This window comes from Centropristis striata, chromosome 12, assembly GCF_030273125.1.
Source record: "Centropristis striata isolate RG_2023a ecotype Rhode Island chromosome 12, C.striata_1.0, whole genome shotgun sequence".
In the NCBI taxonomy this organism is placed as follows: domain Eukaryota; kingdom Metazoa; phylum Chordata; class Actinopteri; order Perciformes; family Serranidae; genus Centropristis; species Centropristis striata.
The window spans coordinates 12,955,287-12,982,954 of NC_081528.1; the positions used below are offsets into that span (position 1 = coordinate 12,955,287).

General features: G+C 37.8%; 1 protein-coding gene and 1 long non-coding RNA gene across 4 annotated transcripts in view; both read right to left on the minus strand.

The window, feature by feature from the left end:
• gria2b (glutamate receptor, ionotropic, AMPA 2b) overlaps positions 1-17,045 on the minus strand; it is a 57,613-nt gene extending 40,568 nt beyond the window's left edge. For 2 of the 3 annotated variants that reach the window (XM_059345592.1, XM_059345591.1), the window contains exons 1-2: positions 16,688-17,042; positions 16,392-16,532 (exon numbers count right to left, since the gene is read on the minus strand). In XM_059345592.1, coding sequence (XP_059201575.1) covers positions 16,392-16,532; positions 16,688-16,772 — 226 coding nt within the window. In that variant the 5' untranslated portion in view covers positions 16,773-17,042. Of the gene's footprint in view, positions 1-16,391; positions 16,533-16,687 lie in introns of all 3 variants that reach the window. The other variant, XM_059345593.1, reaches the window with a different exon arrangement.
• A 4,807-nt stretch (positions 17,046-21,852) lies between these two features.
• On the minus strand, positions 21,853-27,442 carry LOC131982064 (uncharacterized). Its single transcript, XR_009395348.1, has 3 exons — positions 27,122-27,442; positions 24,549-24,722; positions 21,853-22,880 (listed from the first exon to the last, which is right to left on the minus strand). It is a non-coding gene; the product is annotated as an uncharacterized LOC131982064 (long non-coding RNA).
• Between the last annotated feature and the right edge of the window lie 226 nt (positions 27,443-27,668).

Genomic DNA, 27,668 nt, shown 5'->3' on the forward strand with positions numbered 1-27,668 from the left:
GTCACTTTCAGTGACTTGCTCATCAGTTCTCCGTCTCCGTTTGACCCCTTGACTCCTCGCCGCTTTCATGGCCTTTAGCTCCTCCCTCTGTCCCTGACCTTCAAGTAACCATCTACACTATCTATCATCCATTCACTTTATTGCTTGATTTTATACATTCAGAGGTGACATCATGTGGTGAAAATTACATTTTAAATTATGAATGCAATCTTAGATATATTACTTCTATTGCAGCAGTGATGACAGCACTTATCTTCCCATTACTATAGGCTAGTAGATACCACCTTCTAGCAGGTACAATCAGTTTTAATCAGCCTATTCAACGGCTGGTCACTGTCTCGTTACATTCACTTTCAGTTTCATTCGAAAGGCTATAGTTTTGTTCAGTTTAGGCTAAACTACTTCTCTATGGTTATGGTTAAACAGTTCCTAGTCGGGCGTTGTAAAATATACATTTTAAGGTTAAATAGATGCATGTAAAAGTAAAGTAGTTACAAGGACAACCATAATACTGGAAGTGACCTATTGTAGATATGTTGGTTACTTAAAAATGTGTCACGCTGTGAAGTGTCGTTACCTCTGGGTGAAAGTCCTAGGGTTTTTTTTACCTATCCAATCATACAAATCTTCTCCCTACGCAAATTTTGTCGCTCTTTATACTAACTCACTGGTCATTATTACTACGCCCACTAGAGGTTGTTGCCAAGTAATAAATGTAGATATGGGTCATAATAAACTGCTTGTCAAATAACCTGTGGGGTCATTTATGTTGGGGGAGAACTATTTCCAAAATCAAGTATCCGCTTTTGCCATTATATCATATTCGGTTGATTTACATTCTACATTAGTCTTTGCTATTATTTATCAAATAAAAGCATGTATTTAATAAATGAATACTAACCAGGGACCAGGGCAACCTAATCTAATAAAGGCAGGGTACAACATAATAAAGAAGGGTGGAATTACTTTTTCCACTTAATAGTATAAAGACTAAATTAGTTTTTGTATAATTAAGTGGAAAAGTCCAACATAGATTTACACCAATCTCTTGTTCTGAGTTTCTCTTTCGAGAAGAAAGACTTTGTTATTGTATAAATCGAATTAGTATTATGGAAGTTTACAGTATGAGCATATAGTACCGTTTATAAAAAGGTAAGGTTTGCGTTGACATCACAGCAACAACTGTAAACTAAAAGGAGCAAATAACAGAAAACATGGAGGATTCTTATTTTGAATATTATAGGATATACTTATAAGACAGGATAATTAGAAATGAAAGCATGCCTCTTATATTTTTTTAAATACAGTAAATTACTGGCCAAAATGAACAGTATACTATACTATACCATGCTACACTTTCTAGAGGACACGACATAATTAAACATTTCTGGATGTCAGAAAGGAGTTGATGGGAACACAGTGACTGTTATTTGCATGAAACATGAGAGGAGGACAGCAACTTCTGAGAATGTCTTCATATTTAATACACAGAGCTCCCTCGTACTGCTTAAAACACTTTTGACATTGTGTCTTTGTCAAAGCTTTAAAGAAGTGCCAGTGAAATATCCTGTAGAGAAAGACGGAGATTACACAATTCTCTTACTTCAAAAGGAAGCAGATGGACTTGTGACCTTCCGGAGGCCTCGGTTTTCAACAATAAAGTGAGCATTAAAAAGTAAGATTGAGGTTGCAGCTGCAGCCCTTTCATGGGATTTGATGTCTTCCTCAGTGTGGGGGGGATTTTCATGCAAATCTGACTATTTTTGACAAACAACCCTGTTGTACAGACGGCTGCTTTGTTGTGCAGGAACAACACAAAACAGAATTTGTTATGCTGACAGAACAGTGGACCATGACATACTCATATTTTTCTCAGCAGTAATGTTTTTGCATGGCTGAAAGGAAAAAATAGAGTAAAGCAGTGCGAGGTATTAAGTGTGATTAGGATAGTAATGTAGTATAAATAGTGAAGATTATGAATGGTTTTACTCTCAATAGGTGTTTTCCGAACTCCATTCAGTCAAACTTCCCTTGATTGAACAAGTGCAGCTTAATGGAGGCTGATAAACTGAGCCAAGTTTCTGTAATGACGTCTGAATAACAATTTGGCAATTGGGATGGCTACTGGCAGAGTCCTCTTATTTCTTTGTCTATATCTTTGTAATGAATATCTTCTAATTCCCTCTATTGACATTATATTGGCCTGTAGTATAGATCAGACTGTAAATCTCCTTCAAAACACTGTTTTATTGTCTGGTTTTTCTGTTTCCTTATCAGACTGGGGATAGCCATTCAGTCAGTAAGTCCACCACAATTCAGTCATTATTGGATTACTGAATGGGGGTTCATCAACAGTTATCATACTATAAGTATGGCCAAGTAGGGCCTACTCCACCTTCTAGAAGGTGCAGCAGGTTGTTGTCAGTGTATTCGAAGTATTGTTGGCAACGCCGTCTAGTGGCCGTAGTAATTATGAGTGATGTCAGGCTAAAGCACTAAAGGTAAGCATCACGTTTCTTGTGAAACCTAAAGTACAAAATGTTATATGAGGGAACCGGCGGTATTGGCAAGGTATTCCAATACATTTGGTTCAGACTAGGAATAAGACTGCATCAGTGTTGCGCAAAAAATATCATCATCATCAAACTTTACAAAAATACTAATATTAGTGCTAAAATACTTAATCAATCTTGACCTGCTGGGTGTTGATAGTTGAAAGGCTGAATGTTAAAGATAGTTTGAAGTTATTACCCTTCTTTGATAAGTCTTCCAATATTTTGCAATTTTTGCATTTGTGAAAAAGCCATGAATTTCACCAGGGTGCAAGTAGTAAAAAGGGCACTTGGAGAGCACAGATGTCCATGAAGAACAAGTGCCCTATCTCGCAATGTTAACAAAAGTGAAAAATAATTTGTGTATCTGCTCTGTAATTCTGATCTGTACACAATTCTGCAAAAAAAAAATTGGGCTGGTAGTTTTCCCGTAATCCTGCTCACAGACAAGACAAAAACACCAACAAACAAACCAAACCGAAAACTAAACCTCCTTGGCGGAGGTAACAGCCTGATACAAATCAGAAAATCCCTGTGTCTATCAACTGGAATCCTATAGGCACAGCTAAGAGCGAACAAAAGGTCAACATTTGGAGGTATTTTATTGGATTTAATGCCATTACTCTGTTTTCGTTCTGGCCAGCAAATGTTGAAATCAGAAAATGTCAGATATTTTTTGCGGCTGCCCCCTTCTCCCAGTGTTTGTCCTGCTGTTTTATCACAGCAGGAGCGATGTAGAGCTGCTAAGAAGTGTGGGCAGTTTTTTTCTCCCAGCTTGTGTCATTTTGAACTGCGTGTGCTGCACTTGACTGTTGCATCATACTGTGTGTCGAAACCCATCATGTTCCAAACTCAGAGCCCACCTGTACATGACCAATCTTCCTCTTGTCCACTTCAGGACCGACAGCCTCTTGTCTGACTTCAGTTTCACTGTGTTTAAATTAGACATGACAGTTAGGAGCAGTCCTGAGTTGCCTCTTGCCTGCTGCAACAGAACACTATCTACCTGCCTGCTGCCTGAGTGTGTACGTGGCTGAATATAGCTGCTCGGTGTGTGTGTACATGTCTGTTTGTTTGCCCCCTCTCTCACACACCTGTTACACACAATTATATCACCTGCCAGTGGACAGGGGTGCTGACCTAGCTTTTGTGGGTCTGCTGCTGGCCCAAGTCCTATCTGTGTCTGCCTCGTCATATCTCACTTGTATTTATTTCATTTTCTCCCATCTATCTGTGTCATTGTCCATGAACGAGCACTGGTTACATACTTGTCTATCCTTGAGGTTGATCCCTCTTTGAATTAGTTTCACTGTTGAATTCTACATTGTCTGAGCGTTAGACATTAGCTATTCAATATGCTATCTGCTATATTTTAGGCTTTAGTTGTTTTTTTGCACAAAGCACTGTACAATATTGTTTTGGGTTTGATTAATTTGTTCTTGAAAACCTGAGGATTAAGCGCTTCACTGTTAGCATTGTTGCCATTTCTGCTAACCACTTCTACTACAGTAATACCACTGGAGGTCCACAAAGATAAAGAGCTACTGAATGGCCCATTAAGTCAGTCAGCCAGTTCATCAGCATAAAAAAGCAACATTTTCTTAATCAGCTGTAATAGTATCTAGCCATGCAGATGATGTCGAGTTTATGGTGATGATGATTTCATTTGTGGTGCTCAGAGCAGTGAAATTTACAAATGATACACACACCACATCACCAGCTTTTATAGATATAAAGTAGGCAGGAATGTTTGCTTGGCACAAGACATAAGACACAATATAAACACATTCTGCTGGTAACTGCAGCTTGCATGGATAAAACCTGTTCCCAGCTCTTAGTAAGGACACGCTGGCTAAAAATCAAATGTAGTTTAGAGTTCAAAGTCTGTGGCTCTTTATTTCTAAAGTTGTTGCTGTTTTTGTCTAGCCATCACATAGTAATAGTATGCAGGGTGATGATTCTGTTTCAAATGAAATGATTTAGTTAGCCCTCTGTCTATACAAGAGAGTTAGTGTTATTCGAATTCAGTTTTTCTGGCTGATGCTCAAATGATTGGCAGAGATATATCCAAATATGAAATAGATATAGTGCAAGTAATAAACAAAACAGATTTGAAACAGAGAAGTTGAGTAATCTTATTATCTTATATTATCTTATTCTTAACTTTTTGGTGGTTTTGGACCCCTTTCTGCTGTTATTGTTTATTTTCTTCGTTTTTTAATTGCTATAACAATAACCTTGCAAGTTGGGGACAGATTGCTCTTTTTCTTTTTTCTATCTCTGTGAGCAGCAGGAGGATAATAGACACAAAAATAAATAAAAAAGAAACAGAAATTTTTAGCAACACCCCCACACAAACCTTCTTGACACAAACATACAATGAAACATCTGCTGCACAGCCACCCTAAAAAACCTGTTCAAACTGTTCAAATCCATGAACTCCATTTACATTGCACTTAATCTATCCCTGACTGACCCAAGGGACGGGGGAGATCAAAGCATGCACCCACAGATTGTGGCCCTACTGGTCTGCATATGGGGAAACACATACGGCTCCTTTAATGTGGACAAACATGATCTCAGTGCCAGGCAGCAGGGGAGCAAGACGGACACATGGCTGAAAACCAAATTCACTCTTCCTGTGAGAGTTCACTCTTAAACACTCAAAACTTCAGTCATCCGGTTGTGATCATAATAAACAGTTCTCTCATTGGAAGCTTAACTGTCTCCGGGGGGGGAAGTTTGTCCTGCAGCCAGATTAAACACAGATCACACAGAAACTTAAATATAAAACATAAAACAAGCTTTCAGAGAGAACACGTTTGAACATTTCATGATCCTTTCCAAAAATGTATTCTCACATTGTGCCGTGATTTTTTCATCATGTTGCCTATTTTTATTTTAATTTAAGGTGGATTTAAATTAGCTTTGACTGATCTATCATACATATCAAGGTGGGTTAAGTCGATAACCTTTGTGGGACATAAATAAATATAAATATCAGACTCTAAAAAAAGATAATTTTTCTACTCACCATTTTGCAGCACCCTTCAACAACAGGTCTGTTTCACAGCAGACATTTCAACTTGTCATAGTAGGAAAATCACAGTGTCACTGATAACATTAACAATGGTTCTGTTCTATTTAAGCGCCCGAGTGAGAGTGACAGGGAGCCAGCATTCACAATACCAGCATCCTAAAATCAAAGCAGCAAAATGGAACTGTGCCATCATTAATTTAACTACTTACATGCGTGCTTCTCCCATTGTGACAAGTCAAAATGTCTGCAGAGAAAAGGGCCTATTCGAAACGCAGATACCTATTGCAGAAGGATTTTTTAATTTTTTATTATTCTCTCCTCTTAACAATTTAGGTTTTGCTTTTGGGATTGCCCTCCCCTTCAATAGAATTCGGCTCTGTTTTCTGAAGCTGATGATGAAAGTTATTTTGGGAAATGTGGGAAATCAGAAACTATAGAAGACAAGGCAGACAAAGAGAATATGAGTCCAGCTTTACAACATGTCATAACAAAGTAACCCTTGAAATGCATCACAATGTGTAGAAAATCACCAAGATGTTTGTTTTTTTCCTTAAAAGGGAAAGTTCTTCACCAAATCAAAACTCTTTTTTTCTTACCCGTCGTTCTTTTTATTAATCTACATTGTTTTGGTATGAGTTTGGTATGAGTATTATGAGATATTGTTCGTAGAGATCTGCCTTCTCTTGAATATAATGGGACAATATGACACCTGGTTTGTGGTCCTCAAAAAAAAAAAAAAGAATCAGAAAAACTCAGCAGCAATATCTCTTTAGAGAAATGATACCTCAAACCCCTGTTGTGAGCAGTTTCATGAAGGAACATCACCAGAAAAAGAAAATTGATCCTACATGAAACTGCTCACAACAAGGTCTTTAGGTTTCAGAGTCTGATTGCTGGAAAGACAAATTGCTGTTGAGGTTTTATAATGTATTTAATTTGTATGGAGTTTTAAGCACCACACATGAAGTGCCATAAGGTTACATTATATTCCAGGAAAGGTTGACATCAAACAAAAAACAACCTAGACTGATAAATTGCGCTAATGGTAAGAGGAAACATATGTATTTTTTATTTAAGTGTGAACTGTCTCTTTAGTATGTATAGGAGCAGGCCACATGGGACACTTTAATATCAGTCTCCCAGCTTGCACCTTTTGATGCATGAAAAAATGTCTTTACGATTGTAGAAAATGCAACTGACAAGCCAGCAGCTGCTGAGATGCGTTGGCCACAGTCCAGATGAGACCTTTTGTCTAAGCAGGCAAACCATCAGGGACAAGTTCCTACAAGAGCACAATAGAACTGTCTGCAAAACAGACATTTCTTCGCAGCCCCGCTGACAATATAAAGAAATGTTTCAACGAGATCAAAGCTCTAAATTAAGTGGACAAAGTTAAGAGAAAGGCCTGGAAAAAAAAGGAGCAGACCTTCAAGGAAATGTATTCATCAGCCCTGCATGTTGATTTATGGGGCTGTTTGGAGGCATGACAATGTAGGTTTTTACAGAGATTCATTCTTTAACAAAAGGTTAAGCAGGTGGGAAAACAGTTTATGTGAGTCAACATTACGCAGAATAATGAATTATGCTTCTAATTAGAAAATGTGAAATCATTATGTATAATGCTGAACAAAGCATTCTCAGTTGTTGCCGTGCCCTGTCCCTCATTTAAATACAGTAAATGTACTCTTTATGAATTAAAGTATTACAAGATTAATATCCTTATTATTTGGTTACAGTGGAGGCAAACACCTTCTCTGCTGTCAAAATATAGGCACTCCAAGATTTTCCCCCGATTGTATCCACCTTTAGCCTGAGTCATTCTGCCCTTTTTAAAGGACACAGGCAGCCTAAAGACAGTCGCTCTAGATTTACAATACATTTACATTTTTGCTCAGGGAGACATACAATTAGAGCATGCAGACTTGTCTGTCTGCTCACTGCTCTCCTGCTCTGCTTATCACACTGAAAAGTCATTTTATTTTACCTATTTATTTATCTTTCACCTTCTCTCTCTCTCTCTCTTTCTCTGTCAACACACACACACACACACACACACACACACACACAATCACACACACTTAACTCCTAATAAGTTTGACAAGAACACCCTGTAAGACCAGACAAGGCAACCAGATCAAATCTTAATCACCACAATGATGGGAAAGACAGATTCTCTTCTATGCATACCAATGAGCATCCCACTTCAACAGAAAAGGTTATTAAGTAAATTAAAGGAGATTTGACTCATTCTCAGTTAAGCTCACTTCAAACTGACAACAGAATTGAGTGTCTGATTCAGATAGACCTAAAGTAACACCTGTGAAAAGCTAGTCCTGTTCTCATACAGTTCGATTTTTTAAATAAAACATTTTTTGCTTGGTTTAAAAAGTGTTTTACTGATGCTTTTACTTTGTAGAAAAAACAGTAAATATCAAACTATATTCAAAGTCCACCTGCTTATGAACTCTAAAATACAAATAATAATAATATGGATAATTTTCCTGTACATAAACTATAAAGATGGCAAAAATGAAATACAATTCAAAATTAAATTAACTTAAATTACTTGTAAAATATATATATATATATATATATATATATATATATATATATATATATATATATATATATATTAAGATTACTTGCAATAAAATAAAATTTCTCAGTTTTTGATCCTGTTTTTAAGGAAATGTGTGTGAAGGTTTTTTTTTTGTTGTTTTTTTGTCAAATTACCTTGGTTGTCTTGGTTGGTTATTCATTTATATTTTTCTACACTGAATCTTTAAACTGAAATGTAAATATGACCATCTGCTGGTGTTTCTACGTGTCTTGAAGCTGCTACTGAACCTCCATTCAACCTCCAGCTTTATGGATGCAGTTGTGAAACGATGCTCTTCATCTTATCAGTGATGAGTTTGAGATGACAGCTGATCTATAATCATTCTAGCCACCCTGCCTCTCCACGACACAGTGCCTGACTCTTATGATAGATTTGGCTTCTGCTGCGCCGACAGCCCCGCTCTGAAACCTGACTTATTCACATACTGAAACAGGGAGACTAAGTGGCGTTGTCGGTGTTGTAGCTGTTGTTGCCGTGCAAGCTTTTTGGGCTTGATAAAAGGTTGTAGAATAATGAACGAGTTGTTTTTATATTTCAAATGAAAGATATGAGAGGGGACATCTAGATATAGGGCCAAGGATAAAGCTTTGGTTACATCTTTTTAGGATAAGGATCTGTGTTCTAAGGAGACAATCTCTTGATCTTGCTTTGCCATCCAAAGAAATAAGTCTTGTGGCACTGGTGCCAGACACAAAGCGCTGGTACCTAAGACACGAGAGAAATGTGTTTATATTGTAACACTGTAAACTAATGAATGAAACCTAACTCCTAGCTGGATTTCTGTGCTGTAAGCACGCTCAGCTAAAGGATGGTACTCTCCATCTGGCACTGAAAGCCTATTAGGTGGCTTCAAGCTGCATCGATTCTGTGTCACATCGTGAATAAACGATATTTAGCATCAAGTGGCGGTGTTTCATTGTGACGATACGGGGATGAATAGTAACTGGATACTTATGTGCAATGTGCATATATGCTACATGCTAAGAAAACAACCTAACAACAACAAAAGGGGAATAAAAAACAGTGGAGTTAAGCATGAACATATTCTTTAAATAATGGTAATGGGAGGCAGTATTTCAGCTTGATGTAATTGTAGTAATGGCACTTCCATTATCTTTGAAAAAACTTGCGTTTTAATGGGATGTTTTCAATTTTTTAAAATTTTAAATAAAGTGCTTGAATTTGCTGCCAACTCTACTTTCAAACAGGTGACACATTTTCAAACATGAGTGTCTGTTGTGTGTTCCTTTCATTTTATTAAACGCCTCCGCCGAGCGAGGAATCTCCACCAAAATGCAGCTAGACGCTTCCAGGACCCATCCATTGCAACAGATTCTTAATTGCAGAATCTGAGTTTGAGTGTAGGACTTCATTTTAGTTTTAGGTGTAAATCTGTAAACTGATGTAACAGTGTAGCTATTTTTACTTCTTCGTCCTATCTGAGGGCAGACTGGACACTACAGTGACACACTACTGCCTCTTCAGGCACAAGTAGTATTATAAGTAAGGAAACGCAAAGGCTAGCTGGTTAGCATGCTACTTTCAGTATATCTCTGCAATACGACACAGAGACGTCTTACCAAAACTTTTTACTACTTTTTTTACATTCTGTAATGTCAGTTCATTTGAATTAAATTCTGGTCATATCTTACACATTGCATCTTTAACTCAAGGTTCACTTACTAGCCGTTTTTCTAAGGGCTTTCAACCACAGATCATAGTCTTCATCAACCAATGAAGTCAACTCAGTTCTCATCATTTTAACATACAAATTGATGTTGTGTGATGACAATTGAGTTGACTCTAAGAAACTCAATTAACTCTAGACTGTCAGTTGAAACTCTGGAAAACAGCAAGTAGCAAAATGATTTAAGTTATGGTGAGTTTGGTTTATTTTTTGCTGTGAAACATATTTCTAAAGTGAACCATCAAATTTGTGCTAAAACACACACAAGACGTAGTGACAGTAAGATTGTGTGAGGTTTAGTTTTGTCTTGATAGTCCATCTAGTAAATAAGTCATAATTTTGAGGTCCTATTCTGGCTGAAACATGTAGTCTGTTCATCTGGTGGATTCTGAAATGCACTATTGCTGGAGGACAAACAAGTCTTCTTCCTGCCTAGCTTTGGGCAAAAAGGCTTTAAAGCCACCTTCATCACGGAGGCAATGAACAAAGTAAGTCATCGGATATGAGACATGAGGGGACTTCCAGCTGAGAGCCTTGGAATCATGCTGTAACTGATGCTATCTCAGTCTTGTGTTTTTTGAGGACAGAGTGATAAGGGCTTGGTTGGGGGCTGTATTCAGGGCAGGCAAAGATCCACAGAGGGTTCTTTAGCCTCATTTCTGACCGGCCAGCTCCCAGGCCTATTTAATATTTCACAGCTCCCTCTGAATTGGAGGAGAATGCACTTAATTAAGTGTGAACAATAAATTGGCTATAACCAATGCTGTGCTGCGCATATATGGATGCTTTAAGCTTTTGATCATTCAGCAAGGTCCCTGAATGCGTGCGTCTCTGAGATGCTATGTGCATGTAGATGCATGAAATTACGGTATGACATGATTCAACCATGACAAACTAGAACTTTGAAGTGTTAAATCGCCGGCCGGCTGTCAGTGACCTCAAACTGTTCTGTTGCTCACAGAGGGAAGGTGGCTTGCTTTGAAGGACGTGGGAGAAATAAAAGCAAAGTCGCATGGTATAGAGAATATAAAGTTTCATGCGGCACACATGCACATAGCCAGGTGGAAAGTTTAATATGCATCATTTTCCATGCATAAACAGAAAAGTTCATCCAGACTGTAGATAAGTTCACACTGCTGTTTAACATTAATATAATTAAAATACAAATAATTTATTAATTTGCTATGGTACCCAGAATGCCTTTCAATGATCCTGTGCTGCAGTGTTGTAGGTGGTTTGACCAATTACAAAAAAAGGTGTGAGTAGAGAGGAAGATGCTGTGATGTTTGCCTCAGTCGTTCATGTAACATGAAAGTTGCCAAAATAGGTGGCATATTTTTTGTAAAATGAAAAAACTGTAGCTGTGTTCTGCAGTCCAATAATTGGACATTCATACTAAATATTGGCTTCAGAGATCTCAACAAATTGTGCTTTTGACCCTTTAATACAGAGCGATGTCTACGTGTGACCCCTCATCAGAGGGTGAACAATTATGAATTCAGAGTTCAATTGAAGAATGACTTCCCTTTTTGTTTCATTTGAATAAGTTGAATAATAATGTGAGGCCAGAATTTAGGAGTAGAGAAAATACTTTTTCCTTTTTAATTATTTACAAGCGAGATAATTATCTCACAACCTCTCAGAAACATCTTGTCACCTCTTGATTTGTCAAGACCAAGCAGTCTTACACCTGTATTCTTTTTAATGGCCAACAGGGGACGACTCCACTGTTTGCAACAAGAAGTCAGATTGTATGCACAGGCGTATCTCAATACATTAGAATGTCATGGAAAAGTCAATTTCCAGTAGTTCAAGTCAAATAGCCCCAACCAAGTATTGAGTCATATAGATGACATACTTTTCATAGGCCAACATTTCCAGTTCAAACATACTTTTTAAAATTGGTCTTTCGTAATATTCAATTTTTTGAGACACTGAATTTTAGTTTTTAGTTTTTCTTTATAAATAAAGAAATTAAATAAATTAAGACATGACATGTTTTATTCTGTGTGCAATGGATCTACATAACGTGTTATTTCCGCTTTTTTAATTGAATTACTGGCATGAATAAACTTTCAATATGAAAATTACTGTCAAATGGTTTTTCTTATGCAAACATGGAACAAACTCTTTATATAACTACGGACATTTCAAATTCAATATACATTTATGTCTGTGTATCCACTGTACTGATAATCTGGCCTGTGCTGTGCGTATGTGGAGGGCCAAGCTGGATGTTAGGGTCCGCGTAACTGAGGGTCTTAACACCTGGACCTTCAAATACAAAAAGAATATTTCCTCTGGAATATCAGGGTTTTTGATTGGCCCAAACTTCAGGGGGTTTGGAGATATCACTGATACGGCACATCCACATGCACACAAAAAATAACACGCTTAAACAACAGATACTATATAAGGTTTCTTTATTCATTGCAGAACCTTGGCTTGTCTTTTGGCAATCTGTGATTCTGTTCACATTGATGTTATAAACTTCAGCATAAGCAAGAATGAACTTGCCGACTTCAATTTTCTGTGACCCATGGCCATACAAGTGACCTTTCAATGACCCTATGAGTTTATGGTCTCCATCACAGTAAATGGTAACATTTTGCTTTCCTCACAATATTCTGTTCAGTGTTTGGTTGTGCTAAAAGACTCTTAGGTGTCAGCTGTTCATTTTGAATCATGGATGCTCCCTGCTCACCAAGCTAACTAGTGCTAGCATAACCTGACAACATAACATCCTGACAGCTGCCAAACCGTTGTCTGGCAATGATTTAACCTCTTAGTGCAACTAACAATATTTCTGGGTTTCTAGCATATATCCAGATATGGGATTTCTGATATCCAGACCAGGACTTTTTGTCTCTATTTACCAGTCATTGCTTACAATCCAATTAATAACTTCAGTGACTTTTTGGTGGTGTTTTAGGTCAAGACAATATTTCAGCTAATGTATATTAAGTGTGTAGATATTTGCATATAAATGCAAATAAATAAAAAGAAAAGCTAATAAAAAGCCAAATTGTCGTCAGACGATAGCCGATGGTTTCTTAAATTGTATTTTAGCCAGTTTTTTTGCTCTCCACACTGACTGTTTTACATGTATGCAACCAATGCCTGCTCAAATGTGATTGTCAATACTAAAAAGACAGAAACCAGAATGCTTACAATACCAAAATCTTGTCCTGTACCTACAGATACAGAACATGGCCCCATAAATACCTATTATTTTCAACAGCCGTGTGGTGTTTTCGGCTGCATTAGTCATTTAACCACAGAGAGTCTCAGAGGTGATTCTATTCTTGGAAGTTTGAACGAGAATCTTTTCAATATATTGCTCTGGGTGGACAGCACACCAATATAACTGCACATTTGTACATGCGCACACACAGTCCGAATGACTCCCCTGGTCTTGGCAGCAGATGCAGGCCTGTCCAGATGAACTGTTATTGATGGAGGAATGTATCATCCTCCCTCCCACTGTCTCTGACACACAGCACTGATGAAGTATGCTGCCGCACAGGCCAAGTACAGCCAGAGTGTGATATGTCTGTGGGCTATGGATTCATATGTTCTGAGTCTTATTTCATAATCTTAAATAATGTCTTTACTGAATTATATTGGACTTGCAAGGAGATACAAGACTTATAAACTTTATCAGACCAATAAAGCATGCAATTATTTAAATTAATATATGATATCAGTCAGCAAATATCTAATAGATACTATTTCATAAAGCATGCTGTGTTACTGAGTGAATAATGATATTCACTCATAACAATATGTTTTTATTTTCTGTTTTAGGAAGCAACCTTGTGAGGGCAAAGGTGTCACTTAGCTTCTATAGTCCACTTCAATAAAATCGGATTCAGCCTCACATGTCCCCATGTTTCCATCTTCATTAAAAACAAATCTGCTTTTGTTGGATCCAAAATGAAAGCTCCCACCTGACACACAGCCACAGGAAGCTGCAGTTCCTTCCTAACGGAGTGTGTGACAAGTCCTGGAGCTCAACAGAAAGCTCAAGGACCTGAAGTTATATTGTTTTAGCTTTCAATATGCCATTTCAGCTTCAATATTTCTTATTTTACTCCCCACTGCGTACTGTCTCATGAAGAACATTTTAACAAAAGGCAAAAGTGGTGGTGTTAATGCACTATAATTACTCATGGAGGTGGATTGTGAAGCAGACTGCCATCTACCGGCTTAAAAAGAACCCCCCACCACCTCATCTCACCCCAGCTACCCTCACCCCTCCTACTGCTAACTCCCACTCATGCAGTCGATTAGAGGAAGAAGGTAGAGTTCATGAAAACACATTTTAGAAAATCTAAAAGGTATGCATGTGCACACATTCAGCCTGGGTGCTGTGTTAAGGGGACAAAAAAACCCTTTAGAATAATCACAGCCTTTTAAATTTTTGATGTCTTTCACTCAGCTCAACATCACAAATCTACCATTCATTTGTTCATTTTCTATACCCACTCATTCGCCATTCTGGGGAGCAGGTTTGCCGTTTAAACGTTACAACAATAACTGAACTGTGTTGTTGAAGTGGAAGTGAACCAGCCTCACAGTTTGATACCCCACCAGTCGGAAATATCACAACTGCCAGCTGATGAGATTCAGTTAATCACACACACACAAAATACCCTAAATACCTATATAAAAGCACTGAATTACAGTGATTTTGCCATAACTCTGACTTTACATGACCTGATTTGTAATCAAGTTAATCTGTAGACAGATATGTGGAAGCCATAAGTCACAATTTGTTCTATAAATTATAAATGACAATTTTTTATTTCTGCTATTTAATTACATTTTCTAAACTGCTTTGTTTACTTTATGACTTGTTGCATTTGGTTCACTTCCTGCCCTTTGTGGAGCATTCGCAGAATCAAAACATTTGAAGGAATTATAGTAAGTTAATTAATTATATGCAAAAATAATTTGATAGACAGACTTAAAACCCAAAGTTGTCTAAATTAGGCACATTATTCAGGTTAGGATGACCAATTTAGGTGTTTATAAGCAACAATTTATAGTCAGAATTATGTTTATGTAATACCACAAACACATTTGGGGTAAGAAACACACTAGGGGGGAAATACATACATAGGCTATGTCCATACATATGGTTAATAAGCACTTTTGCATTATGTGAGATTCATTTAAAACAAATCAAACAATGATAAAACATCAATGTCATACTTTTGGATATATATTTCTGTAGTTTTCTGCTCTCAATGGAAAGAAAACTACATTTTCCAGAGTCCCCAAACAAAATCTTAGCAAAGAAACCTCTTTTTTCACAATGGTACACAGTGTTTTGTGCCTTGAAACAGGGGACAGTGTTATTGGTATGTTGAACATCAACATGGCTCTGGCTGTGATCTGCCGGATGAGAGGTTCGCCAAGAAGGAAGCTTTTATATGGTAATGAAATCGATAGGAGCGGTGCGCGCACCAATCAGAAGCGTTTGATTTATGTTTAAGGGACTGTTGAGAGGAGTAGTCGCTTGGCAACCGCCTAATGAAATGTACGAGTCGTGGCTATTAAAAAACAGCGACCTTAGAACCCATTTTGCTGCATTTTGATGAAAGAAAATAGTCAGCGTCTTGGTTTCTTTTCACTAAAGAAAGATTAAAACTGAAAAGTATTCGATGTATAATCGGGGAAAAAAACGGTGAAACGAAGTGATGGAGTTGGATGTGAAACAGGCTGTTTTTGTGACGTGATTTAGGTTTCCAAAGGATCTGCCAACCTTTATAGGGCTTCGGCTCTTAATTCATCGCATCCCATTAATCCTCATGTTAAATCAGTGTATGCATGCTGTCCTATAGGAGCCAGCAATGCATGAACACCGCTCCTTCTGAGCTGGTAAAAGACGTGACATCGGTAAACACTGCAAAAAATGTCCATCTCAGCAGGTCCTATCTAGCCTTTTTTTTTCTTCTAGAAACATAAGAGAGAAAAAATCCAATTAAAGTGGAGAGGTAGATACAATACATTCCTTTAAAGTCACGGTTTCAGTTCAAGAAAAAAGTCAGATTTTAGCATTGGTAGCCTATAGAAATGACATTTATTACAAGAGATAGGTTGATGTCCATGTCCAATTGTTTCTCCTCTCACTTTAGTCAAAATCACTCGGTTGAATGAGAAGAACGAGCAGGATCGATGTTTTTGCAGGGATGTTTGATCTGTGAATCTGAAGGAATGGAAATGGGATGGATGTGACTGACTGTTACTGTGGAAACCAACTTTCCCCCCTGCCTACACGATGCTCGTTCATCCCCAACTACCCAGCTTCAAAGATGGGAATGTTTGGGCTGTGTGTCGATAAAACAGCTCAGAAGATTTGCATCTTAAGTGTAATAATCAATGCATTTATCAACTCGTAATAAAAACACATACTATGTTGTTAGTAGTAGTAGTAAGGAAGTAAGAAAGATTTAAAAAAGGAGGGGAAATAGATGTTAGACTTACAGCAGTTGGTTACAGCAAAACTGTTCGCCACTTCCAGATTGTCAATGTGGGGCGTCAATCTGAATTCCGAGGTGCCAAACTGAACCATTCCTATCCGAAATGCGCTGTACTCTTGATCCGCGCCCCTTGGAAAGAGTCCCCCTGAAACCGAAATGCAAACATAATCTACACTTGCATAATGTTGTTGTAAAAAAAAAACAAAAAAAAAAACATTTTCCTAGCGTTTTCTCAGCATTTTACGCACAAAATCGCTGCTTTCTTTTTATCCAAATTGGCTTGAACTAATGGATACCTACCGATTTGAACACTGGGCGAGCCTCCAAGCGCGCATCCCCATAAAACCAGCAGAACTGAAACGGATAAATTCACTATCTTTTCCATGTCCACAGTTCAGGTGTCCACATCCACCAGGGGAGTCTGCTATTCCTCGATGTCTCCGGAGATGTTAGATCCGACACATATTGGAGAGCTTCAGCCTTGGGGAGAAAAAATAAATAAAAAGGAAATATGCACGAAAAGGAGCGGGGTATTGTTTGCAGGTGGCTAAAGCTGTGAAAGGACACCAGCAGTGGAGGAATGGTCGCCTGCAATGTAGGTCTGCTTGTCTCTGCTTCCGCTCCTCCTTGTCGCTCCCCTCCTGCCGGCAGCTGATACCTCCTCTAAACGCACAGAGACACTGCGCGTCTCCGCTCGGCGCGCCGGAGATCCTTTCAGCATCACACCCACAAGTGAGGAATGTTAATGAGAAGGCGGACAGAGACGGAAAGAGCCGAGTGGCGATCACTTGGCGACAACAGTGCACCCTACACACTTGGGAATTAAACCTTCAGTCTGTTTTAGACATGAAATGTTTTATTAGCAACGTTAAAGCATGAAAACATGAAGCATTGTTCATTCATAACATCATAGTCATCAAATGTGTGCAGTTAGATATGTTTGATGCTTTTGTGAACCTTCCTGTGTAGACTCACAGTTTTTCAACAGGTTATTCTTCTTTTATGTCAATGCTTAACTCTCCTAAAACCAATAACCTCATATAAACGGTCTTAATCTTGTCATTTCCAATCCAAACATGTGTTAACTGAACCTTACTTCCTTTCAAACCCCTGGGATATAAAGTCAATATTCCAATAAACAGACTTAAATGTTTTTCTATTATTATTTTTAAATGTTTATACTTCACCAACACAGTTGTAGATCCCCCACTGTGTCTATGAGTGAATGCACATTTTCTGTAACTTAAGTGTTTGTATTTCATTACATTACAGTTTGTTGGGGCTGCAACCAACACTTTTTCAAATTTTCAATTAATATATGTGTATTTTTTTCAAGATTAATAGTCAAGGTAATGCATTCAAACAGCTTTATACGGACACTATATTCAAGAGAATGATGAAAGCAGCAAATGGAGAAGCTGGAACCAGAGAATGTTTTACCATGTCTGCTTGAAAAGGGACTCAAACAATAAAGGGATTATCAAAACACATTATCTGTCCATCAACTAATCAATTCATAAAGAGAAAGCAGCCTGATAAAAGGTGTTCAATGTCACTTTACTCTTGCAGGCATCAGATTTATGACCTTATATGAGGTCAAAGTGTCTTTAATTATATCACTGGAGCTACAACAGTAGCAACTGTAGCAACAGCTTTATATCAGACACATGACAACATGTCTCTGACATCTGTGTTTGACATCTAAAGCCTGATGATATGTCCAAAAGTTTCCACAGTCACATTGAATGTTTACTTACTATAGTCTTAATTCAGTGACTCAAAGTGCTGAACACCTTTAACCTGCAGATTTTAACCATCTGGAAGGCATGCCATTGCCATTTCTCCCCTCACAGTTCTTTAATGCAAAACGGAACATTACTAAAGATATTTGCAACCTTAATGGGCATAGTCAGTATTTTTCAACCCAGATCTTATTTTCCCATGTTTTTGCGTCAAAGTGACAAATGGCAACAACCAATAATTTTTGAAATTGGTCCAGTATTGAACACTAGCGCTGCAGCTGGCAGCTGGGCTGAGGCAAATGACCATTGTGCATCATCAATTTACGCACAAAAGTGCTTGTTTTTGCCACTGACAGGCTCAGATTTTCAAAACATTATAAAAAAATGAGTCTTGTGACTTGGAACGTGAAACTGTGACTGAGAGTTATAAAGAGGAGTGCCGTGAAGAGTTTAATACAGAAATCAAAGCTTAGTTTTGTACAAAACATTTGGAATACAAACAATGGTTTGTGTGTGCTCATTTATGAACTATGCGAGCAAAATGTCAAGCAACACTTCATGCAGCCTGGTCCAGACACTGGGCCTGAAGACCGTTGGGTCTGCAGCGACCATTTCACCAGGATGACTACTGCAAGGCAAAGAGGAGAAGAAATCCTATACTAAAGCACTTTTTCCTGAAGAAAAATGCTGTTGCAAGAGCGTAGAGACCTGCTGCAGACAGAGAGGAGGAGATATTATTGACTAAGTTATCGTATTGACCTAGCATCAGTAAACATGAAAGCATCAATAAGCCAGTAGTAGATGCAAAATATCAACTGATTCATGACTGTTTAGAAAAATATCCATCCAGATGAATTGCCCGGGAGAATTACATTGCAGCTTGTTAGACACAAAAACAAGGGAAAATAAGGTCCAGGCTGAAAACACTGAAGTTAAAACCTAGTATGCATAATTGACAAAATGTCAGAAAGGAAACAAAATCATACATTGACTGGATGATTTAAATTGAGACCTTCAAATGTTTTTCGGTCACTTGAAAAACAAGTCTCCTCTAAAGCACGTTAAAGGCCAACATTTCATACTGAGAAAACTCATCAAGTGCATCAGCTGGAGGCCATCACTCATGCCCTCCAGGAATACCCATCAAATGAATCTCCTCTTTAACTTTGATCTAGCGCTTATTTCCACCCTCTGCATACAAATCTAATGCAAATCCACGGCTGCTTGTAACTGCCATTTTGAACACGGTTAAATGGGAGAGAGCTGCCTCACAGACACATCAACAGGAAATAAATGGCATTCCTGTCCCCTTGTTTTATGATATGCATATCTCAGCCTGCACGGACAGATGTATATTAATCATTGGACAGTGTGAGATAGCAGTATGGGAGCAGACTAATGAGGTGGAGAGTGAGTGGAAGCTCAGGGCGGCGGCAGTTAGAAGCAACAGTGTGTGTCAGATTTCAGCACCACGGACAGCACACGGACATGAAGCGCTGGCTGCTTTGCAAAGAGTCTTTTAGCACTGTGAGAACACTCTGGTGGGAATCTAAAGGACATTTTTGGTTTCATCATAACATGGGTCCTATTTTCTTGATTTGGCATCATATCTATTGGATATAACACAGTAGACGCCAAAGTAGCTGCTGAAATCAGGGCACACAGTGAGACTGCAACACAAAAGCAGACAATCAGATAGCTTTCAAACAAGCCAAAAGTTTAGTCAGATATCAAAACTGCTTTATTTGGGGGAAAAAACTGAATATAAGGAGAGCATCTAAAGCACTAAAGCATCTGAAATATCAGTACTATTTCAAACAGTCTGTGTTCAAAGTCAGTATATACATCTTTTGAGTCTTTTCTTAAAGGAATACTTCACATAAACAATTGTTTGTATATCAATTAAATACTTAAAGAAAACGTTTTCTTGCATATCTCTACAAAGAATAAAGAATCCAAATAAAATGGAGAAAATGCTTGATGAATTGAAGTAAACAGGGGCAGCGTTTAAACTTCAACAAAACTATATCATCACTTCTGTTAACCATCTCTCACACAACTCATAAAAGCATAACCCGAGTCTCATTTATCCTCTTAATGTCTTACTATTTAACACTTCCAAATAAACAGTCTCACACTACCTGTCCATGCAAGTTTTCTTACTGTATAAATAACATACAAAGAATCGATTTGGGGGTGAAATATTCCTTTAAAAATGTCCAAGATATTTCCACAAGAAAATAATTAAATTTGGTGCTAATTAGAAGGACATTGTCAAAACATTTACTCTATTTTAAGCTCCCTGAAAGCTTGAAGTATTTCCTTAGAACAATGTGACATACCTTTTCTTCCTCTACCAATTAAGAAAAGCAAAAAGCAAAATACATATTTAGACGTCTATAATCTCATTTTGGCAGAACAATTAGTGTGTTTTTGTTGGACTTCTTCACTTATAGTAAGAGGCTGATTAGAAGGTTTTAAACTTGAATAGATATTTATTTATCATGGGAATTGATAAATTATATATATAGTATACTTTCTTCTCAACACATTTCACATTTTTGCATGTTTTCACTGACTAACAAACTCTCAAGGTTACATTTGCAATTAGTTAGAATGAATTAACTGGAAGTGTGGTAACTGATCACTGACTCCATCTTCTCTGTAATTAAGGCACATTTACAGTTCTTTCCAGGAAATGTCTTGGAAATAAGCAATTGTATATATTACTGCTTGATTCGTCTTACAGCTTATATTTCTTACACTGCCATACCTTGTTATAGCAATGTCACCATGTTCTCTCCTGACACGCCAGATGGTTTGTTAAACAGAAAGGGCAAGCACTTTCAAAAAAGTACTTGGCAGGTGATGGATGAACCATCTGTCTATCACATCTAACACTGGCTGCTGAAGCCAGTCTGGAGAAGAGCGAAAACATCTTTTCCAAATGAAAAAAGCCTTCAGTTCTTTCAATAAAGAAATACATTCTAGGTCTGATATAAGTGATCCTGCTGCAGCATCTACACTTGCCTCTCCGTGTCATCACACAAACCTAAACCCTGCCTGGAACTGCCAGTAGCTCCTACCAGGATGCCAATTGGTCCATACCACTGGTGGTTCAGAAACAAACACATTACTTGAAGCCTGAGAACATTTCCATGTGATCCTGTGATTCCACAATTCCTTCCACGATGCATCTTGAGATACAGCAAGAATCTAGTATATATATATATATATATATATATATATATATATATGCCAAATAAGTATTTTATGTATAAGGTGTAGGTATAAGGTGTATGTATGCATGTTATGTATGTTTATGTCTTATTTTTTATTCTATATATACATATATATGACTGTATCTTGAGCTGCTGTGACGACTAAATTTCCCCACTGTAGTATGAATAAAGTCTCATTTTAAAGAATATGCTCCAAAGGAAAGGAATAATGCTCCCAACTATGAACATGAGACTTAACTTCTTCATATATTTTTTTATGCAGCTTTACTCAAAGTACTTGTTTCCTTAATACATACATTTATAACTAACTAACTAAGAACTTTGTTCTTTTGCACCAATGCACCACAGCAAATTTCCTTGATAACCTACTTGGTAATAAAAAGGATTCAGATTCTGATACCAGAATGTCTCATTAACTATAAACTCTACCTGTTGCACTCCACCTGAACTGGACAGGTTCCTTTCATATCCACTCTCATTGTAAATCCTACTCATGGCATGCTCAGCTGCTTGTGTTTCACATATATTCACATACTGTATGTTCATCTGTTTGACCTTGTCTGGAGGTTCGGTCATGCATGGAATCACTCTGCTGCTGCTAGATTGAAATGTAATTTCAGTTTGATTATCTTACAGCACATTCTGCCAATTTACTGAGTTTGCAGCCTGCGAGATAATTTAACCGTTGTGATGCCGAAAGAGCGTCCTAATGAGTTTTTCAGAGTGCAATGAGAGTAACTATAATCAAATCATAAAACCGCTGGCTGCATGAGAATGTTTACCTCTGAGTCAATTTACAAGAATACAACACTTGTAGCTGCTCAAACCAAGTCAGTGACCTTTTGAGAGATGTTTCACCACTCAAGTTTATATGTCCCAGGAATCCCATACAACTGCTTCCTACAAAGCATTTACATTTCTGGCATTTAGTCTGTGCTCTTATGTAGAGAGGCTTACAATGGGTAGCATTTTAGCATCGTACTCTAGGGCTCTGCAACAAGACACTTAGCCTGTGATGGACAAACACTGGCTGTTACTATGGGGATCCAACAAATGACCTTTCGGTAGCACAATTTTAATGATTTTAATGATTCCCTTGCCGTCATTAACTGCAATACACAGAAACAACTGAGGAGCGCTAGTATTCTCTGGAAGTCCACGAGGAGCCTAAAAGGAAGTATTTTTTTCTAAATTACTTTCTTATCTCCTTTGTTTTTTTCCCTCCACATTTTAGAATTATGTTTAGACTGACCTTCAAAAATGAGTCTGTTGAGAATCTCGGGAGATTTACTTCTTCTTTTAAATCAAAAATAAATTGCTATGAGCTCAATACTCAAGCCACTAAGATGAAGAAAATGGAAGGCAGTGAGTATACAGCTCAGAGAATGAATCTCTAGGCTTCCTTTTATAATTTGGACAGATATTTTTTTTTTTTAAATGCAGCTGTGTCATCAATTTTCTTCATTGTCTTCTTTATTGTCAGGACGTTTCACAAGGGTGGAGCTTGTCCTAATATGCATCGAGCAGGAATACACTGTATGTCAGACACATCTGCACTTTAACACTTTGCAAACACACATACACACACACACAAAATCGACAACTGTAAGAGTGTCCTGTCCAGCTGAACTGCACGTATAAAAAAACAACCCTGAAATTAAAGCACAAGGTAACTGTAGTCACTGTGCTACACGCATATAAGTCAATGGAAACATTGTTTTTGATTATGAAGTATTAAAAATTTAACACTCATCTCTCTCGGGACAAATATAATAATAGCTTCTAAATAACAATTGGACAAATTTATGCAGGATGTGAATTAAAATGCACATGATGCATTGGTGATAAATACATTTGCATATTACTGTAATTTGATTCTGCAATAACATTTTTATTACCTCGGGCAAACTACTGCTGCCAAGTGCACCGTGCTATTAAACAGCTGAGCACAGCAGCACCTAAAGCACAACAAAATCCATTGGATGGAGCATATTATGTTTGCATTATGTATCACTCCAATTATTTTACTTCTTTCTTTTGTATAACGAGGTATTGAGTAATGATTACACATTTGTAGCTAAATCTACTGTAAGTCATGACTCAAATTTGAAATAAAAATGCAGCAAAAACACCATTTGAACTAGCCATTGCACTTTATTTTGACATGTTGTTTTTTTGGGGGGGGGGATTCTTTATGCTGCATCACTTGATCAGGAATTTGAAACCAGCAGTGCCTCTGTGAGTTATAGTACAGTCACTGCTGACAAGACAGTGACAGAGTAAAGTAAAAAGGTGATGTGAATACATAACATGGCCTTCAAACACACAGAGAAGTTGCTAAGGCAAGCATTTACTGCCATTAGAACAGTTCTGGGGAGTCAAACCTGCAGGGATCGGTCTCAAGGTCAGAAAGAGTGCTGAGACTGGACACTTGACTGCATCAGCTGACGTCAATAGCATTCAATCCGTACCAATGTTGCACCGGGCTCTACTTATAGTTTGACCTCTAAAACACTGATTCAGCCTCGGATCAGATGATAGCTTCAAAACTAATCACACAAAACCCATTCAGTCCTTTCATACAAGTAATACATTCAAAGGATGTTATTAAGGGATGTTGACGTGCTGAGATTTAAGATCATAGCAGAACTTTTATCCCAAAAATGAAGATGTCATTTTCATACTTTGAAAGGTGGGCGTATAATGGGTCCCTGAATCATATTTACTCACAAAATCACAAAGAGTTAATCGCTGAAAAATATCAACCGGCAGAATATTTGTGCTCAAACTGAACAGCGCTGAATGAACAGCATTCATTCACTCACCAACAAGCTTAATAGTTTCCAGCTGTCTGCACGGTGTATTTCATCTCATGCATCTATTTTGTTTTTAATTTCCCTCCGCCTTTTTTACTAATGATCATCCTCCTGAACCCCTTGCTGCTTGATGGTTTTCATGTTTCCAGCTCAGCAGTCATTGTTTTATGACGCTATGCAGAAATAGAAAACATTTTAAATATTACAGACATTGTAAGACACAACAGGGTCATTTGATAAGGGTACATTTTCTCGACGTCCTCTCTCTACTTCCTCCACTATCAGGCTTTTCAGACTTGGTGTTGTTTCACCTTCACCATCACCCCCACTCCATCTTTTCTCTGGTTCGTGCAGAACTAACCTGTAATGACGGGACCCGCTGTCATGGCTGTTTTACAGATTGGTCGAGTCTGGCTGGCTGGAACTGAGCTCCTCGCCACCTCGACCTCCCACAGGAAATGGCATCCTCCACACTTTCTAGACTTTCCACATTTCCAGCTCTGCCAAAAAGTCTACCATCAAATGGCCACTGTGCCTGTGAGGGAATGGGAAATTGCGACTGACCTTAAATCCACTGTGGCATTCGGGAAAATAACCTATTATGGCTCTTAAACCGTGACAATTCACTCATGACATTGTACAAAAATGATAGTGAGCAAAGAAAGAAAGAAGAGACTGTAGTGTCGGTAACAATGGTTGGTTAAAGCATTGTCACTATTAAAATCTGCCTTCATTCAATTTTATATTCTGTTAGAAAATGATTTACAACACAGAAGATAACATTACATTGGATGGTGGCACGAAAATGATATTTACTTTCAATAGAAATTCAATGTTTACTCTGTATTTATTTACTAGGATAAGGTTGTAAAAGCACAACACTGGTGTGTGAAAGCCTCATTCACAGTAAATGAGCTTCCAATAAGCCCTGTGGCTTCTCCTCCCCCACTGCTCCTTCACTAATCATTGCCTGACTGTCATGGTGGGTTTTCTTGGTGGCCTGGGTGGCAGCCTGGTGAGAGGTCATGTTGGATTAGAAAGTGCCCTGTGTGATATAGGTTACTGCACTGTGCTGCTCGCAGGGGGCTGGGTCGCGGGGGTGGAGCATGCAAGACACACACACACACACACACACACACACACACACACGCACACACACAAAAAGAGTCATATGAGTCACACCAGTGACAAGGACTGTTTTTGATACATCTACTGAACTGGTGGTGTGAATTTAATCATTAAACCTCTTAATAGGGTGTCCTTGCACTACTGGTGGTCTATTAGCTGGTGCACACTGTAATATTTGACAAGTTTGTTTAAGGTTACAGCCTCAGCTAATCTCCAAGAGTAAAATATTAAACAGCTTTTAACACTAGGACCACCAGAGTCTACCATCCCTTACAAGTACTACTCATGTAATTATATTGTACATGGTCATTCGCACATTAATAATGCATTTGTTTGATGAGGTTACTTGTGATTATGGTATGTAAGCATATTATCACAGAGCACAATAGGCAACCTTTTCTAAACCCTGCTCCAATTTACAAGTTTAAGTTTTACAAATACAGTGACATTAAAAGGTGCGTTGAGTTGTTTACTGTTGCTGCATGTCCCTCGTCCAAATTTGCTTCATAATATTAATATACATCTGATATATAACTTGTAGTACTTATTCCATGCTGCAAAATTACTCCACTACAAGTAAAAGTCCTGCAATCGAAGCAAAAAGTACAAAAATATCGGCATCAAAATGAACTTAAAGTATCAAAAGTAAAAGTTCTTATTATGCAGAATGGCCTCACTCACATTGTTTTGTATATTCGAAATATATATTTAGATTACTTATTTTGATGCATTTATGAAAGCAGTGTTTTAGTTTTGTAAATATAGATCTCATTTTAGCTACTTAATATACTAGTATGTGGTTTAATTTAAAAAAACAAACAAAAAAACAACAACACTTTATATTGATCAGGGCTTGTATGATGAATCTTGACCTGGCAGTAAAATGTAGTGGATTAACAAGTACAATATTTGCCTCAAAATGTAGTGAAGTAGAAGTATAAAGTTACATTAAATGGAAATACTCAAGTAAAGTACACGTACCTCATATTGTACAATTCTTAAACTACTTACATGTGCTTTGTTACATTCCACCACTGTCAGGTAGTGAATATAATAATATATTATTAATTTATCAGACTTTTCTTACAGTCTTATCACCACTCATGGCTTCACCTGAGGAGCAGTTAATATGTGATTCACCTGTAATAAAACATGAATGGCTCTCTCATGATAACTGCCGTTTATTTTAAAGCTAAATGAGGCTGGGCCAGAACTAGCCAGCAGTGGTTCCCAAACTGGGGGGCGTGACCCCCAGGGGAGGCCCAGGGTTACACAGTGAGTGGGTTTTCTATTCTAAATTTAAATGTAAATTTCAGCAAAACCTGTAATTTAGACTGAACATTCCCGTTATTTTAGCGTAATTGTGTCATTCATTCACACATCATGGTATTTCTCCATTAATTTTACATTAAAATGTTATATTTTTTACAGCAAAACTGTGTGTTCCTTCTAGTTTATGACAGAAAAAAATTAAACGTTTGGTGCTATTCTTTGATTTACTTTATTTCTGATGTAATTGACAGTGTTTTACTGTTATTTCTACAAACACTTTTTACAGTGTGGTAAAAGTTTAATCAGATAATGACCCTTCTCGAAATATTACAAATACAAAAAAGAAGGATGAAAAAATATGTCAAGACCATTCTTGCTTGTTGTGTGGAGGCCGCCGGGGGGCGACTTGAAAGTATTTTTTAGATAGAAAAGGGGGGCCCAGTAGAAAAACTTTGGGAACCACTGGGCTAGCTCATGCTACCTACAAGTTAGTGCGCCGATTGCTAAACTAACGTTCACTGAAGCAACACTCACCCTTCCACTGAGGACAAAGTCATTTTTAGCCAGTAGATTCCAAAGATGAACCCAGGTCCAGGTCTAAATGCAGATTTCATCCATTTCTAGCCCTCCAGGATTGTGTAGCCTTGTAAACCCTCCATAGCAGGAAGAAAGAAAGTTGAGCAGGTAGTTGTAGGTGTCTGAATATTGCAGGTCTGCAAAGTTGTCAGTTTAGACTGTTTAAGTCACCCTATTAATCCAACAGGTTTTGCGATATCGCGTTTCATGTTATTTGACTTTTCGCATTAAATATAAAGCTGTCACAATTCATTGTTTTCACGTTTCCTGCAAAATAAAGGCGCAAACAAACCGAGTCACGTCACGTCCGGGGCGCCCTTATTGTAATTAATGGTCAAAAAATAGCATGACAATGATGGATGGATGGATGGATGGATGGATGGATGGATGGATGGATGGATAGATAGATAGATAGATAGATAGATAGATAGATAGATAGATAGATAGATAGATAGATAGATAGATAGATAGATAGATATTTTAATCGCCTAATTATATCGCCTAA